At 39.7% G+C, this 27,644-nt stretch overlaps 1 protein-coding gene across 2 annotated transcripts in view; it reads right to left on the bottom strand.

The window, feature by feature from the left end:
* The window catches only part of PIK3CA (phosphatidylinositol-4,5-bisphosphate 3-kinase catalytic subunit alpha), a 91,344-nt gene that overhangs the window by 4,182 nt on the left and 59,518 nt on the right, over positions 1 to 27,644 (bottom strand). For both annotated transcript variants that reach the window (XM_036753799.1, XM_036753798.1), the window contains 14 exons: positions 27,241 to 27,346; positions 26,473 to 26,625; positions 26,205 to 26,339; positions 22,276 to 22,400; positions 19,867 to 19,948; positions 19,375 to 19,539; positions 18,995 to 19,098; positions 13,892 to 14,063; positions 12,284 to 12,390; positions 11,246 to 11,367; positions 5,718 to 5,796; positions 1,560 to 1,730; positions 656 to 773; positions 389 to 540 (listed from right to left, as the gene is read on the bottom strand). In XM_036753799.1, coding sequence (XP_036609694.1) covers positions 389 to 540; positions 656 to 773; positions 1,560 to 1,730; positions 5,718 to 5,796; positions 11,246 to 11,367; positions 12,284 to 12,390; positions 13,892 to 14,063; positions 18,995 to 19,098; positions 19,375 to 19,539; positions 19,867 to 19,948; positions 22,276 to 22,400; positions 26,205 to 26,339; positions 26,473 to 26,625; positions 27,241 to 27,346 — 1,791 coding nt within the window. The remainder of the gene's footprint in view (positions 1 to 388; positions 541 to 655; positions 774 to 1,559; positions 1,731 to 5,717; positions 5,797 to 11,245; positions 11,368 to 12,283; positions 12,391 to 13,891; positions 14,064 to 18,994; positions 19,099 to 19,374; positions 19,540 to 19,866; positions 19,949 to 22,275; positions 22,401 to 26,204; positions 26,340 to 26,472; positions 26,626 to 27,240; positions 27,347 to 27,644) is intronic.

Genomic DNA, 27,644 nt, shown 5'->3' with positions numbered 1-27,644 from the left:
GTGCCTGGCACACAACACATGCTTATTCCTTTTCCTTGGTTTATCAGCTTCTACCTCTATGTATGTATCCTGGAGAAGTCACATACCTTTCTGTACCTCAGTTCCCTCTTCTGTAGAATAAGGAGGCCGCACTAGTTGTCAGGTGTCTACCACTCCTACTAGGAAAGCCTCTCAGCTGGGGCCAGAGTGGTCCATGGGATGGGAACTTCCTTTCAGCAGTCCCAGTGGCCCCTCTGTGGAGCTCACGTTGCTGTCCAACAGGACTGGGCCAGCTCAGGGCTTCCCTGCTTCTGCGTCAGGCCTCCCATCACAATGCTCTGTTCTGTCCCTCTCTAATGAGCTTATTATGGAAAACTGTGCCTGACAGCTATCTGTATTTGAATCTTACCTCTCAAATTCTCTTGTCTTTGTGCATTCTTGGGCTCCTTTACTAATTACAATTAAGAAATCTTGTGTCAAGACGAAGGGCACACGCTCTCGTTTATAGCCAAATTTCTTTTTCTTGTGATCCAAAAAGTGTCCAAAGTCTATATGAAATAGCTTTTAAAAAAGAAGGAGAAATCATATTATATTTTTGGCCCATGCAAGCACGTGAGATATCCAATTTGTGTAAGTTCAAATGTCAAAAGATTTTTTAAAAAAGGAAGCTTATTACTTGTCCATCATCTTTCACCATGATATTGCTGTTGTGACGATCGCCAATTCCCAAAATGAAGGTAGCCACACAGTATCCCGCACATGAACGTGTAAACAAGTCAATGGCTGCATCATATCTATAAGAACAAACAGAACAGACTTTTAGTAGCAAACACAATGGAGCTCACTTTGTTGTTCAGTCAGGAGAGGCAGCAACAAGTTCCATTTTAATTAGGTACATAAGTTATTGACACTAGACATGGAAAACATGTCCACTCCTTTTTGGCTTGATCAAAAGCAATTTTGAGAGTCTGATGGGGATGACTCAGAGATTTGAGGGAAGTTTCTCGAAGTCATCTAGTAAGACTACATAGAGAAAGCTTATGACAAAGGGTTGCTGGTGCATTGTTTTTCGTCACTAGTACTCAAACTACCTCTAAGCAAATGTGTTCATCTCGAAAAAGGGAAAAAAAACCAAGTATACATACCGAGAGAGTATGTTTTGATAACAAAACCCTTTTTGAGGCACAAAGATATAAAGGCTTCGCCTGAATTGTAGCACTTTGGGCCCTTTAGATTCATCAAACATCAATATATTGGAAGTACCCTGCACCTTTCCTTGTTAACTAATTGAGTTTTAAGGAACCCTATTTAAAAAGTCAATCTATTAGCAAACAAGTTTGGACTAAACATAAGAAATATCTCTACAACAAATTTTTAAACATACACAAAAACTTTGATTCTTTTAACCTTTATGGAATGTAAAGACTTAATTGAGCAAGGATCTGAGAGTTACTTCATTTTTCCTTTTACAGCTAAGGTATCAAATGACCTTTTACCTAGACCCTGAGGGAAATAACACACAGACCTATCAAAAGTCAAACAATGAGGAACTATTAGATAACATGAAGAAATCAACTCACATCTCTCCTTTATTCTTGTCTTTGAGCCACTGATGTAATGTATGGCTGTTGAACTGCAAGGCCCCTTTCAGGCCACCTTTACACTGAATCTGCATGATAGTGTGAGAATTTCTGACCACCTCAATGAGGCCAACACAGTCCCCAATCGATAGACAACCATAAGGTAGCATCCTGTAAAAAAGCATTAACTAATTTATAGGCAATTGGAGGAAAAACCCAAACCACTTAGCAATACAATACATGAAGGCTGTATTTATATAGCATTTGAAGGTTCATAAAAACACATTTCTCCCTCCCAGCCTCCAAAGTCAGGCAGGGGCTTTCCAGTTAATGAAAGTAAAGCTGGGCAAGAGTCACAAGGCAGGTGAGCTGGGGCTCAAATTCTATTCCTTTTGTTACTTACTCCTGCCTTAACTCTCTGGGCACTGCTGAAAACTATATCTTAATCAGCTTTTGATTGTAGCATAATTGGCAATATTCCCAAGAACGTCACCTCCCACAATTCATAGGACAGCCCCCTCCTTCCCCCCACAAGGAAGTTATAAGAAAAGCCATTATGAATCACAACATGTTATGGAAATGGGAGCAGTCATTGTAGTTTTGTGCCATCCATGGCCTGCTGAATGTTTTATTCCTCTTCTGACTGATGATAGCAGTGTGGAAGTAGCCCTATGTTTGGGATGTTAGGCCAGCAGAGGGCATGCCTGGGTAGGTCTCGCCATATTGGAAGGGCTCTGGATCCAGGCTCAGATAACCCAGACTGCTATCCCAACCAGCCTGGGGAAGCTCAGGGGGACCCTTTGTATATAGGCTCCCAGAAGGCATGGAAGCACCGCAACTACCACTGGCAGTGAACCTGTGGATCTTATACCACAAAAGAACAACTGTGAGGAAAACAACTGCAGCCAGAGGTGCTTCTGAACACTTTAAGTAAAAAATATTAAACCATGAAACTGGGAGGTGTTTAAAGAAATCATTTGGCTATATAAATATAAACTTAAAGCAATACCCCTAAAAACACGAAATAAAGCTTCATGGGAAGTTGTGAGGTTCTTCAGGGCAGAAAGGCCAGTTGGTGTTTGTAGTTGGTCCAATTCAATCACTGTTTATTAGGTGCCTATTCTATGTTAGAATATGCCTATTCTGTGACACCAACATGGAAGATAAACATCCTAATCTCACAGGAGTTCACAGTGTAACAGGGTAGGAGGAAACAGAAAATGTGCACAAATGAGCATGATAAAGGAGCAGAGAAGAAGAGATCAACACAGAATGCACCAGGAAAACTGGAGAGACAGACTGTTTTGAGCTGGAAGGCTCCATCAAGGAAGTGGCCCTGGAGCCCAAAAAGAAGATGTTTTGGGCAGGTGGAAATGAGGAAGAGGGCATTCCGGGGATAGGAAAGAGCCTGCACAAATGAAGGGAGGGGAGAATGTAAGCTAAGGTCTGGGAATAATTGTAGGACCATGTGCACAGTACAATGCATAAAGTATAGTAGTGTGCAATCCATCTGAAAAGGTATTAAACCAGAATTTCAGAGTTGGGAGGGAGCTCAGTGCTCATCTAGAAAACCCAGACCTGAGAAAAGACTCCCCGCTATACCCACAACCCACCCAGTAGGTGACCCCCTCTCTCCAGCTTTTGCTTGAAGCCTTGCACTGAGGAAGGGCCCGCTGCATACTGGGACAGCTCTGGTGGGAATGCAGCTTCTCTTGACAGGAAACCACGATCAGCCTCTTTGCCACTTCTCCCTGCTCTTCATTCTGCCCGTGGGGGCCAAATAGAGCAAATCTGAGGCCCTTCAAGTATCTGAAAGTGGGTGAAGCCAGACTCTAAATGTCAGTAAAGTCTTAGTTAGCTAATAATGATATAATAATGACCTCCATGTGCTGCCCTAGGATTTGCGAAGTATTTTACAGACATCACACGTGGTCCTCACAACAACTTCGTGAGGTGAGTGCTAGGCCAAGAGGTGAATGATGGGCTGGGGTCCCACAGCTCAGAGGTATCTGTCAGCAGGAGGTAGGCACAGCAGGGGTGTGACAGGAATAATATAGGCAGACCTACTTTTCATACAAAAACCTAGGCTAATTCTACTTTTTTCTTCAAATGTATAAAATTATAAATTGAAATGAAACCTGATTCACTTATGACATCATTATTCAACTAATGCATGGAAGCAGAGTGAGGAACACTGCCCCCCTAATGACCTCAACTTTTTTAAAAGGGCTTTCATATAAACTATATCAGCTTGTGCAAATCATCCCCAGATTATTTTTACCTCATTTTGGAATATACAGCAACACTACAGTTAACATGGTTGATCGAAGGGTGGTATGGATATTTGGGCTGATTTTTGTACACTTCCAATGCACTTTATCAATCTTTTAAAAAGGGTATTTGCACATTTTGCCCCAACACACATTTGCCAAACATTTGAAGCCCCTTACAGAGCACACTCCCTGGAAGCTCTTCATTGCCTGTTACCAGAAAGCAGGGATGTGGCCTTCTGCTTTGACACGCATTTTGCCATCAACGTGGATATTGCTTTCTTGTCTCTGCAACCTTCACACGATTCGTCCCAGGTTTCTTGGGATTCTTCCCATTCACCATTCCTTCTGGTGTAATATCTCATCACATTCGCATGTCAGCATTTACCTAGTCATCTCCCAATCAATAGTGATATGTTTTGTTTCTAGTTTTTTGTTATCATAAGTAATGTTATGAACATTTTTTGTCCATGTGGACTTAGCTGAACCTCTTGGTTCATCAAAGAATTTGATTTATGCCCACAGCAACAAAAAAAAAATAGAAGAATGTTGGTAATAACCACATTTGCAATCTCTTTCAAGTCCATGTGGAGGCTGTTCCCCCACAAAGATCTACACCTTCACCTTTCATAAGCTAGGAAGAGGTAGAATTTTGTAGATGTTTGTATTTGAACCTACATATACACACATATAACCTTCAGATAATGTTTAAAGCCTTAAAAAGCAGACCTCTAGAGGGTTGTAATTTGATAGTTTGGTACTTTTTTACATAGCGCCATCAATCTCAGAGGCTTTAAAGGTTTTTTGTTACTAAATCAGCTTGGTTTTGACAAATTGTGAAATTTTAAGGAAGAATGAATCAAAAATTAAATGACCCAACAGAGCTCTAGAGTGTTAGAGATGAGAAAAATAAGCATGACAGTTTAAGTGCTATCAATGCATTTTAAAGCAACACTGGTCCAGAATAAGCCAAAATATAGCTCCTGAAGTTGACCTCTATGGACTTCAGGTCAAACTTTACACTAAGCCTCCCAGTATTTCTGAAACTTTGTCCCATGAAGAGTCAGACATGACTGAAACGACTGAACAACAAAACATCAAACTTAAACAACACCAAGATTCCACTTAATACCCACCGGATTGCCTGGCAAAAATGCCAACTGTTTCAGGGGCTACGGGAAAATGAGAACATTAATGTACTACTGGTGGAGCTATGAGATATTCCAACCATTCTGGAACATAATTTAGAACTCTGCCCCCAAAGTGACTAAACTCTGCATACTCTAGCTTTTTTCACTCAGAGTCAGGGGCGAAGAGGAAGAGATGGAATGTCTGGAGGACAGCCAGTGCAAAGGCATGGAGGTGAGATGGAGCATGCATGGTGTTTGAAAAGTGCACTGAAGAAGATTACAATCTCTCTCTGCTTTAAACTCCTAGTTACTGCACAGAAAGGAAAACTTTTTCAAGAATGATTGAAAGCTAGTATTAAAACATGTGTCTTTTGTCTCCCTTTGCAGGCCCCACTATCCATGCTGGAGCTCCAGAGGCAATTTTAAAAATTCTGACAGTGTGATTGCTCTTCTTACTGGATAGAGCTTGTACCAAATTTCATTCTCTTGTTCTATGCAAAGGAAGGAAAGAAGGAATGAAGGAATAAAGGAGTGACCAACTCTTGTAAACTACTATTTCAGATGTTGCTTAAAAAAAAATACATATATATAATAAACATATATATGTGTATTTATATATATATATATTTATGTACTGCCACCCTCAATGTTGGAGAGCAACTGATTTAATCATGACTAAGTGGCTTTCTCAGGCTAAGCCAACTTTCCATATATACGAAAAGAAATCCATCATTCATTATATTAGCTCTATTACTCACCGAAGATCAAGACCCTGATTTTGCCAGATATTTTCCATAATCCGAATGATCTGAAGGGTTAGCATATCCTGCCGTAAGTCTGAAACAACCAAATACAACATATTATTCCATAATACCATAGTGGAAATCTGGGTACTATGTGATTCCAACGAATTCGAAATAGGCAATATCCTAGACATATATAGATGCATTCACCCAAGAAGAGTTCTCGTAACAATAAGTAATAATGTTGTTATTATTTTTAAAGTATAACAAATACGAGAGGCAGTGTGGCATAGTGGACAGACAGCTGGCCCTGAAATAGGAACATGGGGGTGCAAGTCTGGCTCCTGACATATATGTGCTGTGCAATCTCTCAGTGTCCCAGGCAATTCTCTAAGACCTTAGGTTACCATTTTACATCAAAGGAAGAAACTTCCACATCGGGAGTTTTCTATAGTGCTAAAATTAAATGTCTAGACCAAAAAATAAAGAAAAAAAAAGAAATGAAAACAATTACCTTTGTGGAACAAATTCAAGATTAGTCATCATATAGTTCATAAAAGGCTTTAAAAAACATTTGAAAACTTTTGATTTTCTATCACTCTCTCTTCTCCATTTCACTACTAGACTCCTAAGAAAGCAAAGTCTATACTTTTCTATCTCCTTACCATCCACTTACCCTTCAACTGATCATGTCACGGCTAAACCTAATATTTTTATTGTCTCTGTTGTCCCTCATCTCTCTGGGGCACTTGATAGGATTAAAGAAACATAGCTCTAGAGCTGGAAGGGACTTCAGAGGCCTAAGGAGGTGAAAGGCCTTGCCCAAAGTCCCATGGGTTGAAAACTGTTACTGGGGAACTAGAGCCTCCAAATTTTGATTGTCTGTAGCATTCTTTGCCTTGTAACAACACACAGCCTGCCATTGTGAGATGCTCTTTCTCATTTGGTCTCCTTACCAGTGTGCTCCCACACAACTGTTCTAGCTTTCCGAACAGTCAGGATCAGAAAATGCCAAAGGTGGAGGGACCTCAGGGGTCATTCCTATACATGAGAAGCATCCCCACCTGATTAGTGCTCATCCAGCCTTTACTTGTAGACCTCCAATGAGGAGGAAGCCAGTGCTCAGAGAGGCGGCCCATTCCTTGTTTGCACAGTTCTGATTGTCAGGCAGTTATTCTTGATGTTAGGCTTAAATTTACTTCTTTGCGACTCCCACCAATCCACTGCTGTCTCCTGGCCTTTTCCTGATAGCCCTGTAACTACCTGAAGATCTCTATCACATACCCTGGGTTTAGCTCGTTCTCAGGCTAAACATAACCCCATTCCTTCAACCATTCCCATGTGTCATGGATCCAACATCTAGGACCTTCACCATCCTGGGCACTTGTTTCTGGACACTCTAGATTATCAATACGCCTTCTTTAACAGTCATACCCAGAACCAGATGAAGTCTGACAGGGGCGCTATTGCCTCCCTGACCTTGGAAGCTGTCCCCTTCTCAAGGTAGCTTTTTTAGCTACCATATCACACTACTAGACTCATTTTGGGCTTGCAGTCCACTAAAACCCCTGGATCTTTTTCAGAATGACCGGCATCTATTTCCATGCCTCTCCTCCCTCAGCTTATACTTGTGAGGTTAATTTGTTTTTGTATCCAAGTGAAAGACTTCACAATGATCCCCACTGATGTATCTTACTAGATTCTATCTAATGCTCTAGCTTGTCAATATAAAGTGTTAGCTATCACTCCCAGTTTTGTGTCAACTGCAAATTGGATGAATAAACTCAATATGCTTTAATCCCAGTTACTGATACAGAGCAGAGGGCTGTGCCTAAAAGACTAGGGCATACTGCTAGAGACCTCTGTCATGCGGACACGGAGGCATTGACAGTGGGTCTTTTTATTCCAGACATCCGATGCATTCGGAACCCTTATGTTTGGTTGTATTGTCATCCACACCACATTTTTCCATCTTCTTCACAACAGTGTGACTTACTGTATTCAAAGCTTTGCTAAAATCTAGGTAAACCACATCCTCAGCATTCCCCTCCTCTACTAGTTTAGTAATCCTGCCAAAAAAGGAAATGAAGTTAGTTTGGCCTGACCTGTTCTTGATTAAGCCATACTGACTCTCTGCAATCAGTTTCCCTTTCTAGATATTTGCCATCTCTTTAAAGATACATTCTAGAATTTACCTCGAAATTTAAGCTAAATCAATAGACTACAGTTTGTATATTTGGTTCTTTTTGCTATCCTCTTCAGTCCTACTATAACCATCATGGTCCAGGTTCTTATTTTTTCTTGCCTCAACCAGGATCCTAACAGGCTTTCCTAGTTCCAGTCTGTCCATCCTCCACACAACTGCCCAAATGACCTTCCTAACCTACAATGCTCACGTTGCTCCTCTTGGCCCAGCAGAGTGCTTCCAAATAGCTCCTCTTCCCATCACATTAACTACTAGGTAAAGTATGAACTGCTGACAAACCCTCTAAGGCCACTATAATCTTCTTCTAGCCTACTTGTTCTACCTTGTTTCATACTATCCCTTCACCATATATTCAACTTTCTAGCCCAGCTATCTTTTCTTTTTCTACTAGTTCCTTCTCTGCTGACTACAAATATGCCAAGACCTTTCCTGTTCCTAAAAACCTTCTCTGAAAACTGCTGTCCCCTTAGACTAGTGTCTTAGATGACTCTTCATTGTTGGATCAACTCTCCCCAATTATGCTGTTTTTGTTTTGTATTTATTACGTATATACACATATAAACATATACATATTTGTGTGTATATATGTGCATTGACATATGCTCATATATGTACATATTGTCTCCTCTGAGAGAAGGTGCTTAAGAGGAGGGATTTTTCATTCTTTGTATTTATATTGTCAGTGCCACTCTTACTTACCTTCAATTTCTCTGTCTACTGGCTGCTTTGCTACTGCCTACAGACATGCACATGTCTGCCCCATTCTCAAAAAAGCCCTCCCTTGATCCATCCATCCCACTGTCATTTCAAGTCTCTCCTCCCTTCTGTAGCTAAGTTTGAGAAGGCTGTCTGTAACAGATGTTTCCACTTTCCCTCTAACTCTCTTCTCAAGTCTCTATAGTCTGACTTCCAACTTGTTATTAAGTTGAGAGTTCTCCCTTTGACATTACAATTGATGTTGGTTGACAAATCCAATGGCCTTTTCTAAGTCCTCCTCCTTCTTGACATCTCTGCAACCTTGGATACCATCAATCACCCTCTTCTGCTTGATACTCTCATCTTGCTAGGTTTTTGTAACATTACTCTCTGCTAGTTTTCCTCCTACCTCTGTGATTGCTCTTTCTCTGTCTCCTTTGCCAGATTTCCATCCAGGTCATTGGGGGGGTAGGTGGGTCCTCTTCTCTTTTCCCTCTATACTATTGCACTTGGTGAGCTCATCAGCTCCCATGGACACAATTATCAGCTCTATGTTGATGATTCTCCCATCTACTTATCCAGTCCTAATGCTTCTGCTGACCTCGTCTTGTTTCTGCCTACTGGACATCTCAAACCGACTGTCCTATAAACACCTTGAATTTCATATGTTAACTTTCCCCTTTTCTTCCCTCACCTCCAACTTTCCTATTACTGTCAAGGGCACCATTATCCTTTCAGTCCCCTAGCCTTGCAACCTTGGTGGAACCCTCAACTCTTCACTCACCCTCCATATCCAATCTGTTGCCAAGGCCCGTTGATTTTCCCTTGGTAACATCTCTCACACACACCCCCTTTTCTCCTCTGACACTGACCCTGCCCTGGTGCAGGCCCTCATCACCTCACACCTAGACTACTGGCAGCTGCTGCTTGGTCTCCCTGACAAAAAGCTCTCACCACTCTAGTCTATCCTTCACTCAGCTGTCAAAGTGATCTTCCTAAATTGCAGGTCTGACCCCTAGTCAATAAACTCCAGCAGCTTCCTATCGCCTGCAGGAGTGAATAGAAAATCTTCTGTTTGAGATTCAGTCTTATCCCTCATGCTTGCCTCCCCCATTTCCTGAACCTGGGATCCAGCAACACCAGCCTACTTGAGGTTCCTAAAACAAGACACTCCCTATCCTTACTCTAGGTATTGCTTTGGGCCGTCTCCCAGGTCTGGAATTCTCTCCTTCCTCATTTCTACTTCCCAGCTTCTCAGATTCCCGTCAAGTATCCGTTATAATCCCACCTTCTGCAGGTAGCTTTGTTGGATCCCTTTCTTCTGTGAATTCCTTCCAATTTATCTTGCACACAGCTTATTTGTGCATGGTTATTTACATGTTGTCTTCCCATCTGCCTATGAGCTCCTGAAAGAAGGATCTTTCTTATACCTTTTTCTGTATCCCCAGTGTTTACGGAATGACTAAAGCACAAGTCTGGCCAGGGTCCTCCCTTGCTCAAGAAGCTTCAGGAGTTCCATGTTGTCTCCAGGATAAACCAGAAACTCTTGCAATTTGGCATTTAAAATCCTTCAAAATCAGATTTGAACCTCTTTCACACTGATTTCATATGACCTCCCCTTCCTATACTCCATATTCAGGTCAAACTGACCTATTTGATGCTGATAGTCTTCATTTCACATTCCATCTCCCACCTCTGTGTGTTTTCCCAAGTTGTCTCTGGCTTAGAATGTTCTCCCTCCTCTCCTCTATGTTCCCTTCCAAGATCAGTTCAAGTGCTGCCTCCTCCAAGGAGCTTTTCCTGACTCCCCCAGATGGTAGTGCTCCCCCTTCCCTCCCAAAGTTAATTTATATTTACTCAGTACACATTTTGTGTTCAATTATTTACATCTGTGTTGTTCACCCCCAGTCAAATGTAAGTTTCTCAGGGGAACAAAGGCAGGCTCTTAGTAAGTGCTTGCTGACTTAGATTTCATATGACTCCTTAGTATTTTTTGTCTGGGCCTTTCTAGTCTCTGTGCTCCTGAGCATGTAGCCTCTCATACCTGGAATGGATCTCCTATTCACTGCTCCCCCCCAACCCCCTTCAATTGCTATCTGTTGTTGTCCCATTCTTCAAGGCCTGAGTCAGGGACCACCTTCTGCATCCATGGCTCTGTCCCTGGCTCCTCCAAGTGAACATGATCTTTCTTTGCTCAAATTTCTCATAGTCCTTTTACTTTCCTTTGTAACACAGTTATTTCTGTATATTTTCTTCCCTGAATTAGACTGTACATTCATTGAGAGTGGAATCATGTGTGGAGTCACATCTATATTTATATCCTTATCACCTAAAATAGTTGAGGTTAATAAATGTTTAGTTTAATTTGTATGTTTACATGCATATGTGCTCATTTCAGAACTTCAGTAATGATAGGAAAAACTGATCCAATAAATTGTTGCTGTTATAAAGTTAATCCTATCAGATTTAAATGTCATGCTTTTCTTTGCATCTTTTCTCATGAAGGGCAAGATAAGCACAGTGTACTTCTTCATGAGTGTATTTTTAAAACAATCTGAAATAAAGTTTTATTTGTAGTACCTAAGATCCTTAGGCAGTGGCATATATATCAATTTTATAAGTTCATTAATATTTTCCTTACCATCCCCGTTTTTAAAGATGATCTCATTGTTCTGAAATAGCAACTCTGACATGATGTCTGGGTTCTCCCAATTCAACCACAGTGGCCTTTTTGCAGAGGACATAATCCGACACTCTTCAAGCCTTTAAAATGATTAAAAATTTATATAAAATATAGCATCTTCATGCCAGACTTATCTACAAAGTGTGGCTTTTGAAACAATACTTTTAAATTTAAAAAAATTCCTTTTCTGTTTTGTGTTTTGTGGACATTTCTAAGGTACTCTAGGGAAATGAAAATAACTAAATATTAGCTTGTTTGTAATTTCCAACTAGCAGCTTAAATTTTAACTGAGCATTGTGATATAACAATCACATAAAATTTATTTTACAAAATAACCACAGAGTCTTACTAAAGAAAATATAGCATATGCTAGGCTTGTATTTATCCAAAGTCACACTATTTTTGTGCTTACTATTCTGTTGGGGGAAGACTAAACAAATCATAGCATCAATTAATTCACTTATTCTGTTTTTAAAAATATAATTTTCTTCTAAAATGTTTTGTCTATCTAATAATAGCTCACATTTCCTTAAGTACTCTAAAAAGTTTAAATAGTGTTTTCTGCACAATAACCCTGGAAGTAATCAGTACAAGTATTATCATTTTCATTTTTACAAATGGTGAAACTGAGGATCAGAGAAGTGAGGTGATCATCATGAATGAACCCTATGTATCCATTCATTCATTCATGATGAGTTCTCTTGCCCAGGCTGGAATGCAGGGGCTATTCACAGGCCAATGCCCCACAACTGACACAGGAACTTTGCCTGCTCTACTTCCTACCTAGGCCAGTTCACCCCTCCTTGGGCAACCTCCTTGCTCCTCGAGGCCCATCAGACTGATGCCCTAAACTGAGGGCAGACCTACAACAGCCCACTGGGGATCAGAACTCTCAAGTCAGCCTCCCTGGTAGCTAGGATTACAGGGGTGTGCCTTCATGCTTAGCTCTGAATGGATCTTTAAATTTACTCATAAAGATGTGATACAGCACCATACCTGAGATTTCCTAGTTGATGAGCAGGATTAAGGGGAGAGATGAAGCCTTGTAAAGCATCCATGTAATCAGGTCGCCTCATTTGCTCAACCAAGAACTTCATCTGTACCTGATAAAATAATTATAATCAATGTCTGAGAAATACAATGGCATAGATTTCACAAAAAGTAAAGCAATCCTTCCTCTTTCATAACCAAGAGTCTTTGAACTAGACCCTGACACGACTGTGGTGCACCTGGCTGAGCACCAGAAGAAGGCAGCTGTAAAAAAGGAGAGAAGCTGGGAGAGACAGCCCTGCACTACTCCTTGCAGGGCACGAAGTGGAGAGAAGGCTGAGGATACTGCCCTGTGCCTGCTGACACAGCACTAGTTCTTGGCTATGGGAGAAGAATCTGGACATGCTATGGTACATCAGACTACAACCTTTTGATTTTTCAGACAATAGTGTTGCCCTTTTCCCTGTAGCGGGGAGAGATGATCCCGAGAATTTAAAAAAGCAAAGAATCAGCCATATGAATTCAGCAAGTATCTATGCTTAACTGGGTTCTATATTTTATGAGGGGTCCAGTGAAAGAACTACAAATCTCTTAGCACTACTTCAAACTAGTCTTAGGGAATATGCAAATTTATTTAAAATACATTTAATGACTGATGCAGGGTTTTGGTTTTTTTTGGGTCCAAGTTCAGTTACTTTAAGGAAAAAATGCATCTAAATATACATTTTTGATTTCTAAGCAGTGGGGTATCTCCTGCTGTTCAATTAATACCTAAGTATGACAGTATAATCACTTCTCAAGGAATGAACCACACACTCTAGTTGTCTCTTAGGCTAACACAGTGACTTTCTTCTATAGATTTATTTATTTTGAGGTGGGTGGGTGGGTGGTAAGAAGTAGTACTGACAGAATTACTGGGATCATTCTCATTTTAGCTTGTATTCTACACACTCATCTAAAATCTACCACAAAAACAAACAAAAAACCCACGCAGGGTACAAAGATAAATAGAACCCAGACTGTGACTCAGGAGGCCAACTACTCCATCTGTGTGTCCAACACTGGCCTCGGCTCTAAGTTTCTATAAAGAAAACTGGGCTCTTATAACCATGCCCCTGGGGTGAAGAATCAATTACAGTGAGATGCCTGATGATCTCCACACACATCAGAATCTAGACAGTCATACTGCTTAACTCCAAAACTAAAGAAAATCCTCTCTGTAGTCTATACAATAAAAATGCCACTGCTATTAGGGAATGTGGCAGATAGAATTAAAAAGATAAATGTATGAGGGCAGGAAAGATGGAAACCACTGGAGTTCCATTTCATATTCTTCACTATTATAAGAACTGGCTTGGTGGACTATGTCACCCAACTAGGAAACCAGGGGCTGAGATTATAAATAACATTTTTTGTCACAAATTTACAGTATGAATATGTACAAAGTACTCATGTCAGTAACTTCACTTGTTCCCCAGCAAACCTTGTGAAAACAACATTACTCTGGTATTTCCAAGAACACTGCTAAAAAGGATTTTACAACAGTAGGTTGGTCTAAGGAAAGAAACTTCAGACATCTACTGGCTGGGAGGGAACCTATAAAGAAAGACATACCTTTTGTGTCTCATCCTTCTTCTCCTGTTTGAGAATGTCGGTGAGGTTAATCAATTTCTCCATGGCCTCTACCTGCCGATTCAAATGTTTTAGATACATCCCACATGCTCGGCAGTATGATTCCAAAAGCAAGCCAAATCTCTGGCTGACAGTTTTATTATGCATTTCCGACCTAAAATGACATTTTGAAACTTAAAAATAGTTTCAAATACCTAATTTTGAATATCATTTGTATGTGCTACATAAGTATCCATTTCTATGGATACTTAAATACTTATTAAAGCAACAGGTGGGTGGGGCCTGGGAGCTCAGCCTGTGATCTCCCTTTCCAAGTCTGAGTCAGAACCTTGCTGAGAGGGAGGAAGGGTGAGACTTGAACTTGCGTCTCCCTGGCTCCAAGCCCAGCTTCCCATCCAGTACCCCAGGTTGCAACAACCAAATCTTACACCCCATATCTGGAGGTGAGGGCAAGCCTAATGAGGGTGGACCAATTAGAATTGAGACCTTTAGCTATCACTTACAAATGGAGACTTTTATAGGACTGCTCGATATTACCATTAGGCATTTTTTTCAATTAATTGTCATCCATTTATTTGTTATGTGAATGGTCAGTAATGATCAAAGTTAGGTGAACTCATAATGAAGTAGAAGAGGAAGAAGCAAAGAGCTAATTTGTACGTTTAGCCACTCATGGAGCCCCTGCCATATGCAGAGCTCTGTGCTAGGGAGAGGGGAAGATACCCAGATAACTAAGGTGGTCTCTGACCTCCAGGAGGTTAGATAAGGAGGGGAGGGTCAGTATATGCCCAAGTAGCACAGCATGAGAGCATGTGAGTAGTAATTGAAGGACTAAGGAAGCTCTATAATCACAGTCTTCTGGCATAAGAACAACCCCACTGCTCTAAACTGACCCAGAATACAGTCAATTTTAATTTCATTTCAATAAAATAAGGATAAAACTTGTCAGGCTGGGCAGGCATGGATGGGCAGTGATCTGTCTGTCTCACTGGAGAAAGCGATATACTGACACCTGATAAGATGCTTTAGGGTACTGAAACCTTATCAGACAAAATGTCTTTAAATTAAAAAAAAAAACACAAAAGTTCAACTCTGCTTATTATTGCAAACCTCCAGCAAAATGTTATCTATTACTTGAGGATGCTAGATGGCACAATGGATAGAGTGCTGGGCTTGGAGTTCAAAGGAACTCAGGAAGGCCTGAGTTCAAATCCAGCCTCAAATGCTTCCTAGTTGTGTGACCCTGGACAAGTCACTTAACCTTGTCTACCTCAGTTCCCTCAACTGTAAAATGGGGATGATGATAGCACCTACCTCCCAAGGTTGCTGAGAGGATCAAATGAGGTAATATTTATAAAGCACTTAGCACAGGGCCTGGCATATTGTTGGCATTTAACAAACACTTGTTCCCTTCCTCTTCTTCCCTAATAAATTTCAGTTTTTCACCAACAAACTTGTTCAGATGAATAATAACAAGTGAAAATGACATGAAGGAAAATCTTTGAATAGTCTAAGCCTACTAGCTCTGTGAAACCCGTTCAAATATTAGCCTGGATACTTAAAATTAAATTTAAAAGTTCCTCACAATATTTTGAATCTTGGAAATATGCTCAATGTAATCTGGACTAGAGTAATTAGCAGGCAGCATGGTTCTGTTGAATCAGTTTCAAAGAATTAGTGAGATATCAACTGATTACTGACATGATTTAACTTTCGTATGTAAAACTGGAGAGGACCAATGTTATCACCAGAAGGAACCAAGGGAACACTGCTAAGAGTAATGAAATCTTAGATTAGGAGTTCTTCACTTGAGGTCTATAGACCCTGATAAGGGTTCATGGATAGACTTCAGGGAATCTCTGTCAAGTTAGATTGGAAAAAATTCACATCTTTATGCTTACTAATCTCTAACTGCAATTTAGGATTTCCTTCAATTATTTAGAAACCTTCTTCTGAGAGGAGGTACCCAGGCCTCACCAGCCTGCCAAAGGGGTCCTTCATGCAAAAAAGATAAAGAACTCCTGGATTAGACAAAGACCTTAGGGGGGAAAGTTGGCATTGCTATCCCCACTGCTAACTGAATATAGGAGATTAAGAAGAGAAAAAAAAGTTGACTAAAAAGTTGGTATCTGAGAATGGGATTTATATGGTATGGACTATAGCTGAATAGATAAAGCTGGCTCTTGGTCAGGAAAGGAGAACATCTAGTAAGGTCTAGTAAAAAGATATTTGCCTTAGAGTCTTATAGTTCTCATCAAGAGGTCTTTAAAGAGAAAATCATCCCTGTAGATTTATGAATCCTGGTATCATAAGAGATTAGGAGGTACAACATAAGTAGAAAAGCAGAAGAATGAATCAGTAATCCATGGGAAGGAAATCCAGGAAAAGAGTTGGCCCTAAAAACAATGCCCTCTGATCACAATAAAGTGCATAAAGTATTGGTAACAAATAGAATGAATTAGAGATATGAACGCAAAGAAGTAATCTGACCTCAGACATCACTGAGGCTAGGCAGGGTTTCATGCCTGGAATAAAGCTCTGGAAGCGTATTCTTTAATCAAAAGGAAAATCTAGATAAAAGACAGTGGAGAAAGAACTGAATAAGAAAATATGTTCATGATGAAAATTTGGATCCTGAAGGGCAAACACTGAGGAGAAAACTTGGGAAGGTGTAAATGGGGGGAGAGAGAAGCAACATGGCTATGGAGTACACCACAGACCATCTGGATAAAAAGAAAAATCAGATGAGTTTGGGAAACGATCACAAAACTGTCATGGAAACATGTAGGGACAGAAGACTTCGTATCAATACTCTGTTGACATGCTGGAGTTACCTCTCTGCCAAAAGCAGAGTTGCTGGTAACATTTGTGACTTGCCCTAATGATAATTAATCTTTTGAAACATAAAAGCAGCTGCAAAAGGAGCTGATATTCTAGACCAGATTCTGATCAATAAGAAGAAACTGGCTTCAGCCATAAAGAATTCATGATAGAAGAGGAATGCCAGGCAGAATCTGAAAATCACAGTAGATTTTGGGAGAACATAAGGAGAAGATGGCATGGCCAAACTGCTCTTCTGTCTTCCAATTTATAATCGTGTCCAATCTGTCCTCCACGTAACAGCCAAACTAATCTCCCTAAATCACAGGTCTAACCATGCAACGCCACTGCTCAAAAATGTTCAGGGCTCACTATTGCCCCCAGGAAAAAATACAAACCTGTAACTTAACGCCCTTCCTGACCTGGCTCCAGCTTACTTTTCTAGACCCCAGTTGGTCTCCGTGAACTTCCTGACCTCATACCTTTGCATGGAGGCTGTCCTCCATGCTGAGAACACATCCCCTTCTCACCTTGGCATCTCGAATTCTCAGCTTCCTCCAAGGCTTCATTCAGGTGTCACCACTTGCTCTGCTAGAAGCCTCTTCTGACCCCCCACAGTGGTTAGTGGTTTTATCTTTTTTTGCTTAGCTGTTTCTTTGTTTGTAGGCTCCAGTATCATGCAAGCTCCCTGAAGGCCAGGACTGTTTTCTGGTTTTGTATCCCCAGCACCCAGCACGGTGCCACCTACATAGCAGTGGAAAGTTGATGCCTGTTGGGTTTAATATCTTTTGTGGATGCTCCAGGGATCTGTGTGGGGCTCAACAGTTCTATCTATGATTTGCATCAAGTTACAGAAGACATATTTGCCATATCTGCAGAGGACAAACAGCTGGAACAGCTCACCAGGCTGTTAGGATGGGCCATATCTAATGAGATGAGATGGATTAGGGATCAACGTAAAGTTCTATCCACTGGGGTTCAAAAAACCTATTTCCACAAATAGTGGATCCAGAAGTCATGGCTTGATGAAGGTTCCTGTGAAAAAGACCTGGGGCTTTAGTGGATCACCAAGTCAATCTAAACCAACAGTGGTGACATGGCGATCAAAGTGTTTACCTTGGCTTCATGATGAGAATTCTGCACAGGGTCCAGAATGAGGGTAGCAAACACTTGATTCTATTCTGCTCTGTTTAGAATACATCTGCAATTCTGTGTTCACCTATGGAAACCTCCTTTTAGGAAGGACACTGACAAACTGGAGTGAATTCAGAAGAGGGTGACTAGGATGGTGGGAGAACTGGGGACCATGTCTTGTGAGGATAACATGAAGCAAGGTGGGATGTTTACAACATAGAAGAGAAGCTAATTACCTAATTACCTGAGCCTCTTGGAATCCTTAATTTCTTTCAAGGTTTAGCTTAGGGGTCCTCTCCCTTGGGGAGCCATTCCTGACCCCTGGTTGTTAGTGCTCTCTTCCTCTTTAAATTATATTGCATTTACTTATCTGTTTACATATCCTATCCTTCCAAGAGACTCTAAGCTCCATGAAGGCAGGAGATGTTTTTGTCTTATTCATGTATCCATATCTTACAGTGTCTTCCGCATTTGGGGGGTGGGGGTACTCTCCATGTGTAAACTCCATTCACCAATGGATGCTGGCAACTCCCCTATAACTTATTATCTAGAGAGTTGCCTGGGGCAGTAAGGATGTCGATCATTTGCCCACGGTCACCCAGCTAGGATGTGCCAGAGGCGAGACATAAAGCCAGATCTTCCTTCCCAGCAGACTAGCACTTCTATTCAGTAGACTATACTGCCTTGTATATTCTAACAGCTAAATAAATGTTTGTTGAATAAATGGCTGAAAACAATAGATATTTTCCACATATTTGAAGGAATGTCATTGAGAAGAGGGATTCAACTTGGTTTGCTGGGCTCTGGAAGGCAAAATTAAGACCCATGGGACAAAGAAGCAAAGGGGAAGATTTTGGTTCTCTGTCCACCACCTACCAGAGCTGCCCCACACTCACAAAACACACTTCTTCCCTGGATGTTCACTGGACTCGTCAGAAGTACACATTCGGCCAGAAGGCCCTGGAAGTACCTTTGGTGCCTTCTGACTAACCTCCATCAACCCTCATCTGCTCTACTACCCAGAAACAGGTGCACTGATTCATAAGTAAATCATAACTGATAAATACCCAATGCTCACAGCATGATTACAACTAGAGAACTGGATGGGGGAGAGAGGGGAATGTAACTTACTTTAAATGCCAAAAGAAAAAGTGTCCTATCCTTTGATTTGTCAGTGCTTTCTTGAGTAAAAACCTCACAAGTAGGTTATCCAAATACTGTTCATACTTCAGAACCTAATGGACAAAAAACCATTACATGAAATGGAGACAATTTTGTAGATGGCTAAAATTTTGAAAAAAAATGTTCACAGTGAAAGTAGCTATTGTGCTTTTAGTACAATGGATTAGAATTTTCACATTTTAGAAAGAATAAGCAGGTTAGTCACACATTAGGTGGCTTTTGATTTTATATATTTAGTATATCTTAGGAGAAAACATTTACTATAAACATATAAAATCAAGATGATGTTTTATGGGTGAAATCTTAATTGATAAAATACATGAGCATACCTGAACTAGTTGAATTAAGTACTGAGAAAGTTTGTCATCAGTTAAATATTTCTCCAAGCATCGAACAGCAAAAGCTCGAACCATAGGGTCTGGATAATTACAATCCAAAAGCTCCATGGCCTGTTCTGGTTTTATCGGGGGCCAGTCTTTTACCAAGCAATACATCTGTATGTGAAAACAAAAACATCTGTATATGTCTTACATATACATAGTTAAGAACAAAGCTTATACAAGTGTGTGGGTTTCCAGGTTCTGAAAGTAATTAAGGTAAAAAATACTATGAATATATAATTTAAGCTTTTCTATTTATTTTATTAGCTGAAATGGCATCATTTATATGCTCAGTTAATTCTACCAGAAGATTTTTTTTTACCACTGATTACATGCTTTATATATATATGTTACTTAGAGAAAAATAAAATCCATCAATTCATGCTCATTTCATACCTGTTTTTCCAACAATGGTATGTGTGGGTGTGTGTGTACATTTACCTGGGCTACTTCATCTCTAGAATTCCACTTAACAGACAGAAGAAGTTTAGGTAGAATTTCTGGTATATTGACACAATAATGCCTGTGCAAAGATAAACAAATAAGATAATTAAACACATACATTTACCATGTTTGCACATTATTCAAACGTTTTCATTGTCTAATTATTAATAATTCATAGATATCACTATAGTTTTTAAATAAGTAGATGGAGGGCACAGAGTGCTGGACTTGGAGTCAGGAAGACCTGAATTCAAATCCTGCCTCATACACGTAGTAGCTGTGTGAACCTGGGCAAGTCACTTAACTTCCAGATGTCTCAGTTTCCTTAACTGTAAAATGGTGATGATAATAATGGCTCCTACCTCCCAGGATTGTTGTGAGCAAATAAGAGTACATATATAAAGCAGTTTGCCAACCTTAAAGTGCGATATAAATGCCAGCTATTATAAGTAGGAAAAAAGAGAGCAACGACAAAAATAAAGGCCTATCTACACAAATATGTTTACAGACATTTGGAGTAAATTTTGTAGAAGCAAAGAACTGGAGACAAATCAGAAACCCATCGCCTGGGGGATGGCTAGGCAAGCTGTGCTCTATGAATAGAATGAAATTTTAGTTTACTGTAGGAAAACATGAATATGCTGAATATAGAACATGGCAAGGCTTATGAGGTAAAGTGAAGTAGGAAAACAACATATACAACAATGACGTAAACAGAAAGACCTCGAAACGATACCAAAAACCCAAAACCAAATGCTGTGAAGTTATCATACCTAATCTTGGCCCCCCCAATAGTTATGCGATGGCACTTTCCCTCTCCCTCATGCTTCTTTGCAGAGGTGGGGGGCTATGGATGGGGAACACTGCATGTATGTCAGCCTTTTTGAAATGTGTATTATTTTTGCAGGACTGCTTCCCTCCCTCTCCCCTTTTTTATTCTTTGTGATAAGGGGGAATCTCTGGAAAGGATAGGGGAGAAGGATATAATGGGAAATGTAGGAAATATGAAAAAGAAGATATCAATAAAATTTTTTTTAAGATGAGATAAATAGGAAACTTATAATGGTACTAATCTAATGGGGAAATGAAAAGGAAAGATAGCCCTGAAGAGAGCTCAGCTAGTGGGCCAGAAGAGAGAAGAAGACTGTGCCTGTGATCTCCTTCTACCAATATATATCAGTGCCTTCTCTGCAACTTTGGATCTTAGAAAGTTGCTTAGAAGTCCATGAAGTTAAATGATGAGCCATTCTGTATCAGAGGCAGGACTCAAACCCAGCTCTACCTATTATACCAACTGCTTCTTCTGATAGGGCAGAACAACTCAAGAAGCTTTTTAAAGTGTCAGTCTTAAATCCATTTGCCCACTTATGCAATATACAACAGATTTAATATATAGCAGTAGTTTTATTTCAAATGTAATTTCAAACATCTTTAGAGTCTTGTGGAAATCTGCACCATTCAAATTATATTACCCCATTTTTTGATTACTGAAAACTAGACTTAAGTATAACTAAGAAAGTTAAAAAGTGAGATTTAAAATGAGAAATGAAAGTTTTTTATTTTAAAAAGCAAAAGCAACAGTCAGTTCCCTATCATTAACTTAAAGACATGAAGCCCAGGGAGAGAACACTGGGAGCCACAGCTGGCCTCCAATTCCATTTAGTCACTAATTTTAATTTCCTTACCCAATAAACCCAATAAAAGTTACCCAATAAAGTTGCTAACAATGAGTGAAATTAATTAATTTAAAATTCCACCCAGAACAAAATAAAGATCCCAGGACAGGCAGTGGAAGAAGGACAAGAAACAAGGATGATTCTTGAATGTTGTAAGTAGAGTTGGAACTATCAATTATCTGGAATGGGGAAAGACGGAAGTGAAAGGTCCAAGAAGACATGATCTCACTACTCCCTCCTTCGACTAATTTACAAGGTGAGGTACACTTACTGTGTGTGACGTGCCTCAGTTCCCTCCCCTGAGAAAGAGACAGTATCTATACTAACCTCACAGGGCGACTGTGAGGATCAAGTTAAAATAAAACTGAGGTAAAGGACTTGTAAGTAAATCATCAAGTGTTATTATATAAATGCTACCTACAGTATGAACCTTGACATTCAGAAGGACAACCCTGATAATGTAATTTACTAAGGTAAAAGAGAGAAGACATATATTACAAAGGCTTTTTAACACGGTTGAAACAAAAAGGTTTTCAGAGAGAACTGGAAAATTAGTACACTTACTGATATAACTTAACTATAATTTTCAGCTGTGTGCATTGTGAAATACATTTTCCCTTACAATAGATTAGATTTATGGAAAGGTGTTCAGTAAAATAATAGTCAATTAAAATCAATACTAGGCTTTACAAAAACAAACCATATTTTGAGAGTGTCTTTTAACCCTGACCTGTGACTCCAAAGAAAGTCCTTTTCTTGCTCAGTGATCTCAGACAGAGGGTCTCGTGTACAAATTGCCCGGAGTTGCTCTTTGTCATTTTCTCTTAATTCATTATCTCGAGCTATTCTATTACTCTGTAAAACAAAGAAACACATTAGTTTCAGTATCCCCCTGTAGTATTTCTTTCTGGATTCATTTCAGTTATATACACTAACAGTTAATAAAGAGATATGAAATGCTTTTATAGTATTAACATGGACTAACTGAATGGAAAAACTATGTGAGATAAGCCGGAAAGGCCAAATTTCCACTTAGTATTGTCCCACAAATTCTTGGTGTAAGTGTGGCTAAATTACCTGAAATTTTGGATTTACCATACTGTCTACCAAGGCAAATGGAGGATAAGGCCTGGACAGAGGGGTAGGGAAAAATAAATAATGAATAATTCATTTCTCTGGCTCCCAGTGTGGCCCAATTCCCATTCCACTGGAACCTAGTAATAGACTGGCAGAAAAACGAATGAAACCTTGAAGGTCTTCAGGAGACTCACTCTTGGTAGAGACCCACTCTAAATCATTCTTCTGACTTTCCCTACGTTCCTTTTGCATATGGGTTGGACTAGATGGCCAATGAGGTCCTTTACAACTCTCAAATTTTGTCATTTTGTAGCAACACCTATTATTAGACATGTAAGAAACAAAGGCGAACACTAGTAAAATTCTATAAGCCATATGATAAAAAGTGAAGTAAAAACAAATCCAGCTTCATTTTCTTAGAAATTATGCATTTTCTTTTTATTTTGAATCAAGGATTCTTCAACCACAACAAACTGATTAAGCACTTGCTATGTGCCAAGAACTGTGCTATGCTCTGGGACACATTCAGAAGAGTCAGACGGTCCCTGCTCTCGGAGCTCCCTTTCTAATGGGTGTGCTCAGTCTCAAGTTAAATGGAAAGGTCTTATGGTCCTTGGGGTACAGCAGCAGAGCAGAGGCTTAGGCCTCTTCTTTAATGTCATTTCTTCCAGTAAAATGCTGAACCACTGGACAGTGTCAATGACTCTGGCAGTAAGAACTTTCTTTTCTAGGTTTTCAGTAGCACCTGCAGGAGCAGGTCCAGGCTGCATCTCCACAGGGGTTGCCTTCAGGAGGATGGCTGAGGGCACTGGGCTAGAAGCCATGCTGCTCTCCAGGACCATGAGTCTGGGGTTCTGGTCTGTCTCTATCAAGGTCCAAGGGGAGATGGTGGTTCGGCTTGCCTGTCTCTCCTTCAGGGTGCTTTGCTGCTTCAGTTGGGCTGGAGTGCTTGCCCTGTGGGCAGCAGCTAGTGGGGATAGCTGGTCCCTCTTCACAGGAGCCACTTCTCTGGATGATGGCTATGAGTGTTGGGCTTGAGGGTGCCACAACTCCCAAGATCTCCAGGCCCGTCTGCCTGACTGTGGTAATGGGACCGCAGTTGTCTATGGTGATAGGAAGGTGGGCCTCTTCTCCACAATGATTTCTCCCCTAAATGATGGCTGCAGGGGCTGGGCTGGAAGCAGGTCTGGTGGTCTGGATGGCAGTGCCATTCCCAAGGCTCTTGGCTCTTGGGTTATCATCTAGATCTGAGGTGAGATGGTGGTCAAGGTAGTGTTGGTGATGGCCTGACTTGCCAGGCATACGTTGCCCACTATTTCTCCCTTAGGTTGCCTTGCCTAGGCGTGCCATACCATTTCTGACAGCCAAAATCAAAATCTGATCAACTCAACTGATTTTTGGTTCTGAGTACTACTTCTTAACCCAATAGTAAGACACTTTACTTATACATAATGGATTCTGTGAATATATGTTAAGTTTTATGTTCTCTGGTCATATGAACCCAAATTAATTTAATAAGGCTCATGCAGTAAAATAGATTATCCATAACAATTAAAACTTGTGCTACACAAGTAAATCTTTAATAGCTACTAAGAGCCTCTGTTATCATTACTTTATAGTCTATCTTTAATACCTACTGTTATATATTCAGTATTAAATACAGAGTGATACAGTTCATAATTCAATATCCCAAAGTGCCTATAGATATTGCTCTCCTGATATCACTATTATTTGGGGAATTATTTTTAGGTGTTCCCTCATGCAGGATTACTGACTTTCCTTCCCATGAACTACTACCAAATATCAGTAGAGGTACAAGGGAATAAAGATATTTTCCTCCTGAGAGAAACTTGGGCCACTTGGCCTTGGAAAATAGGATCGAGCAAATGTCTCTCTCCTTGTGTTCAGTTGGGCTATGATTCCAAAGTTATATCCAAGATGAGACATCTAACCATTTGATCCACTGTAACTTTTCTCTTAGCACATATCAGTTCTTCTAGTCTCATAATTAAAATGAATTTGTGACAAGTTAGTGACACAATTTTGATTGTGTCATTTGTTCATTTTCCTTCACCATCACTAAGGTGTAAAAATATATGTGTGTTTTAGGGAGGAGGTACTTGTGATAAAATAGAAGGTTCACCTCCTGTACTAATGATCAAAAGTGGTCACCTGTTATAATCATGACCATACTAGTACTAGAAGAGAGCCGCATGGGAAGCTTCGAACTCCTATGTTGATGCTAACTACTAATAAGATGGGACCATAGGTTCGAGGGTCACAGATTTAGAGCTAGAGGGGACTTCAATGATTGTCCAGTATAACTTTGTAATCTGACAGATGAAGAACCTGAGGCCCCAGCAAAGAAAGGAAAGCGATTTGCCCACAGTCACACAAATAATAAGTGGCAGAGCAGGGACTGAAACTCAAGTATCTGACACCAAATCCACAACTTTTTCCACAACCCCATTACCCAGAGGAGCCTGAGCTCTCAAAGGCAATGCAAGATGACCATGAGCTCTGATGACAGCTACCATGCCAGAGCGCCCTAGACTGAGGATGCTCACAACAACACCCTGAGCTGGGTACAGAGAGGCAAGGATAGGCAGGTAGACCACTAAGTGATACATTCTTTGAATCAAAGAAGCGAAGAAGAATTAAAACTGGCCCTCAGTCTTATACAATATCCTTCTGCCTCTGCAGTAATAGAGTGGTGGGAAAAACTGTAGAAATTACTAAGAATAAGACTGTTTTTAGACCATCTAAAACACTAATTTACTAATACTACTACAGATTATATAAATGTTTACAGTTTTATGTGTTATATATTATCTCACATGTCAGAATGAATGTACTAGCAAACTTTAGGTAAAAGGAAATAAATGTCTACCTGTAATCAATATGGTTAAGTCAGATGTAGGAAGAAATAAGATATAAATAGCTACATAAAAATAACCACAATTAAGAGGCTGTGTCATGGAAAGCTAGACTATTAAGAAATGTCATAAATGCATCATTAATCAATTTCAGGGCTGTCACTGACTGAGAGAATTGCAATATCTCTTCTGAAAGACCAAAAGCTTTCTAGACACATAGTAATGGCAGTGTGGCATAGGAGAGAGGGTACTGGTCTTGAGGCCAGAAGACTTGGATTTGAGCTCTGGTCCTAACACTTAGGACATATCTTATTCCTAAGAAATTTGCTTTTGTCTCTGAGTGTCTGTTGGCTCATCTGTAAGATGAGAATCATAGTATCTGTACTACCTACCTTACAGAGCTATTGTAAGGAAAATACTCTCTCCACCTTACTTGCTACATAATTATGAATTATTATTGTTGATATGGAAAAATATTTTACTTCTATCATTGCCTCCTATTAAACCATATTAATACATAAAAAGATCACTTGCTATATAAAAAATACTTCCTTGCTTCAGTGTCATCTAATAAGGATAATCAAGTGAAACCTGGAACCCTTGGAATAACAAAATTCATGTATAGACAGAAAGAGCACTGATTAATGGCTATGTATTTTTGTAAATACCTAATGCTCCATTATTTTCAAAAGTAAATTTGCCTTACCAGCCCAGCATGGGAATAATTAAATCCTAGTTCTCGAGATACGGTCCAATTAGCATGTTCTTCAATCACTGCCATATCTGGGAACTTTACAGGATTGCTAAACCAGTCAAATTCCAGCTCTAAACATGGAGTTTCCTAGGAGAGGAAAGAGGAACTGTCATTTATAGTCCACTTAACTACCATAAGTTAGCAAATATTTTTTATTTTTATTCATCTTTTTTCAAAAGAGATAAATGATTTTAAAATAAACATGAAAGCAACATCTGACCTTATTGGGATTTGATCCAGTAACTCCAATAGGATTCAGCAAATCTTCTAAACCATGAGGTACTGGCCACAGATTCAAAGCCATTTTTCCTGATACCAGAGTGTCTGTATAATCAAAGAGGTTAATATTTCCCCAAGCCAATGGGCAATGTTCCTTGAGAGAAGAGAAACAATGAATATTCTTTAGTTATCTCTCTATAGGCACATTTCATTGCAAAAATAAATTTTTTCAGACAATGGCTCTCAATGACATTTTTTTATTGTAAAATGTTTGTATCTATAGGAAGCAATGTTTTTTTTTCAAAGCTTAAGTGTTGGCATATCTTTGCTGTCTCCCATTTAAATATTTAATTTTCTTTTAATTTTATTTATATGGAATGTAATTATGAAAGAAGAAAGCAATTTAGTCACTTGGTGGCTAGTTTAGGTGGTTCATATAATTTTTAATAAATGAACTTCAGGAAATATTTCCTATCTTAAACAGAATCCTGAAATATACATAGTCTTTCTTCTTCCCAAGGCTATATAAAACATCATGGTATTTTGTTTGAGGGGTGTGGCATGGGGAGGGGATTTACTTTTTCTAGTGGTTTATAAAATTCCATCTGAGATAAGATTTGAATCTAGATCTACCACCCAAATACTCTAGGCTCCAAGTATTGGTCTTTATTCACTGTGCCACTGTGCTGTAATGATTTCTATTAAGAAAATGCAATCAAGGCATGACAAAGATTTTAAAGGTAAACATGTTTGCTCCTCAAGTCCTTACCTCTTTTGCCCCTTTCCTGCCTTTAACAGAACAAATAGAAAGGCAAAGTCGAGCAGCACGTGGAAGATCAGGAATGTATATATCATACATTAGCCATTCATTCCATCTAGGAAATTTTGAAAAGGTCAAACAGAATTCAATAGTTAGATCAAAAGAGCTAACAAACTTCTGCACCATGATTAAAGTTAGGTTTTTATCAGAAAGTCAGTAGGTAGATGAAATGAAAGACGATGTGGAAAACGTATCAGTTTCAGGATGCCTACTTTTTAAGAAGCAACGCAAAACACTTAGATCAAAGAATGAAGTAAACGATACCACAAAACATCACAGAAAGATGGGTAAACTAGGTTATTAAGCAATAAATGCATTTTATTTGCCAGTATATTAATTATGAAATTATACCC

The sequence above is a fragment of the Trichosurus vulpecula genome, chromosome 4 (genome assembly GCF_011100635.1).
Source record: "Trichosurus vulpecula isolate mTriVul1 chromosome 4, mTriVul1.pri, whole genome shotgun sequence".
Classification (NCBI taxonomy): domain Eukaryota; kingdom Metazoa; phylum Chordata; class Mammalia; order Diprotodontia; family Phalangeridae; genus Trichosurus; species Trichosurus vulpecula.
Note: the sequence above shows the minus strand (reverse complement) of the source record. Positions and strands in the feature narration are given on the sequence as shown.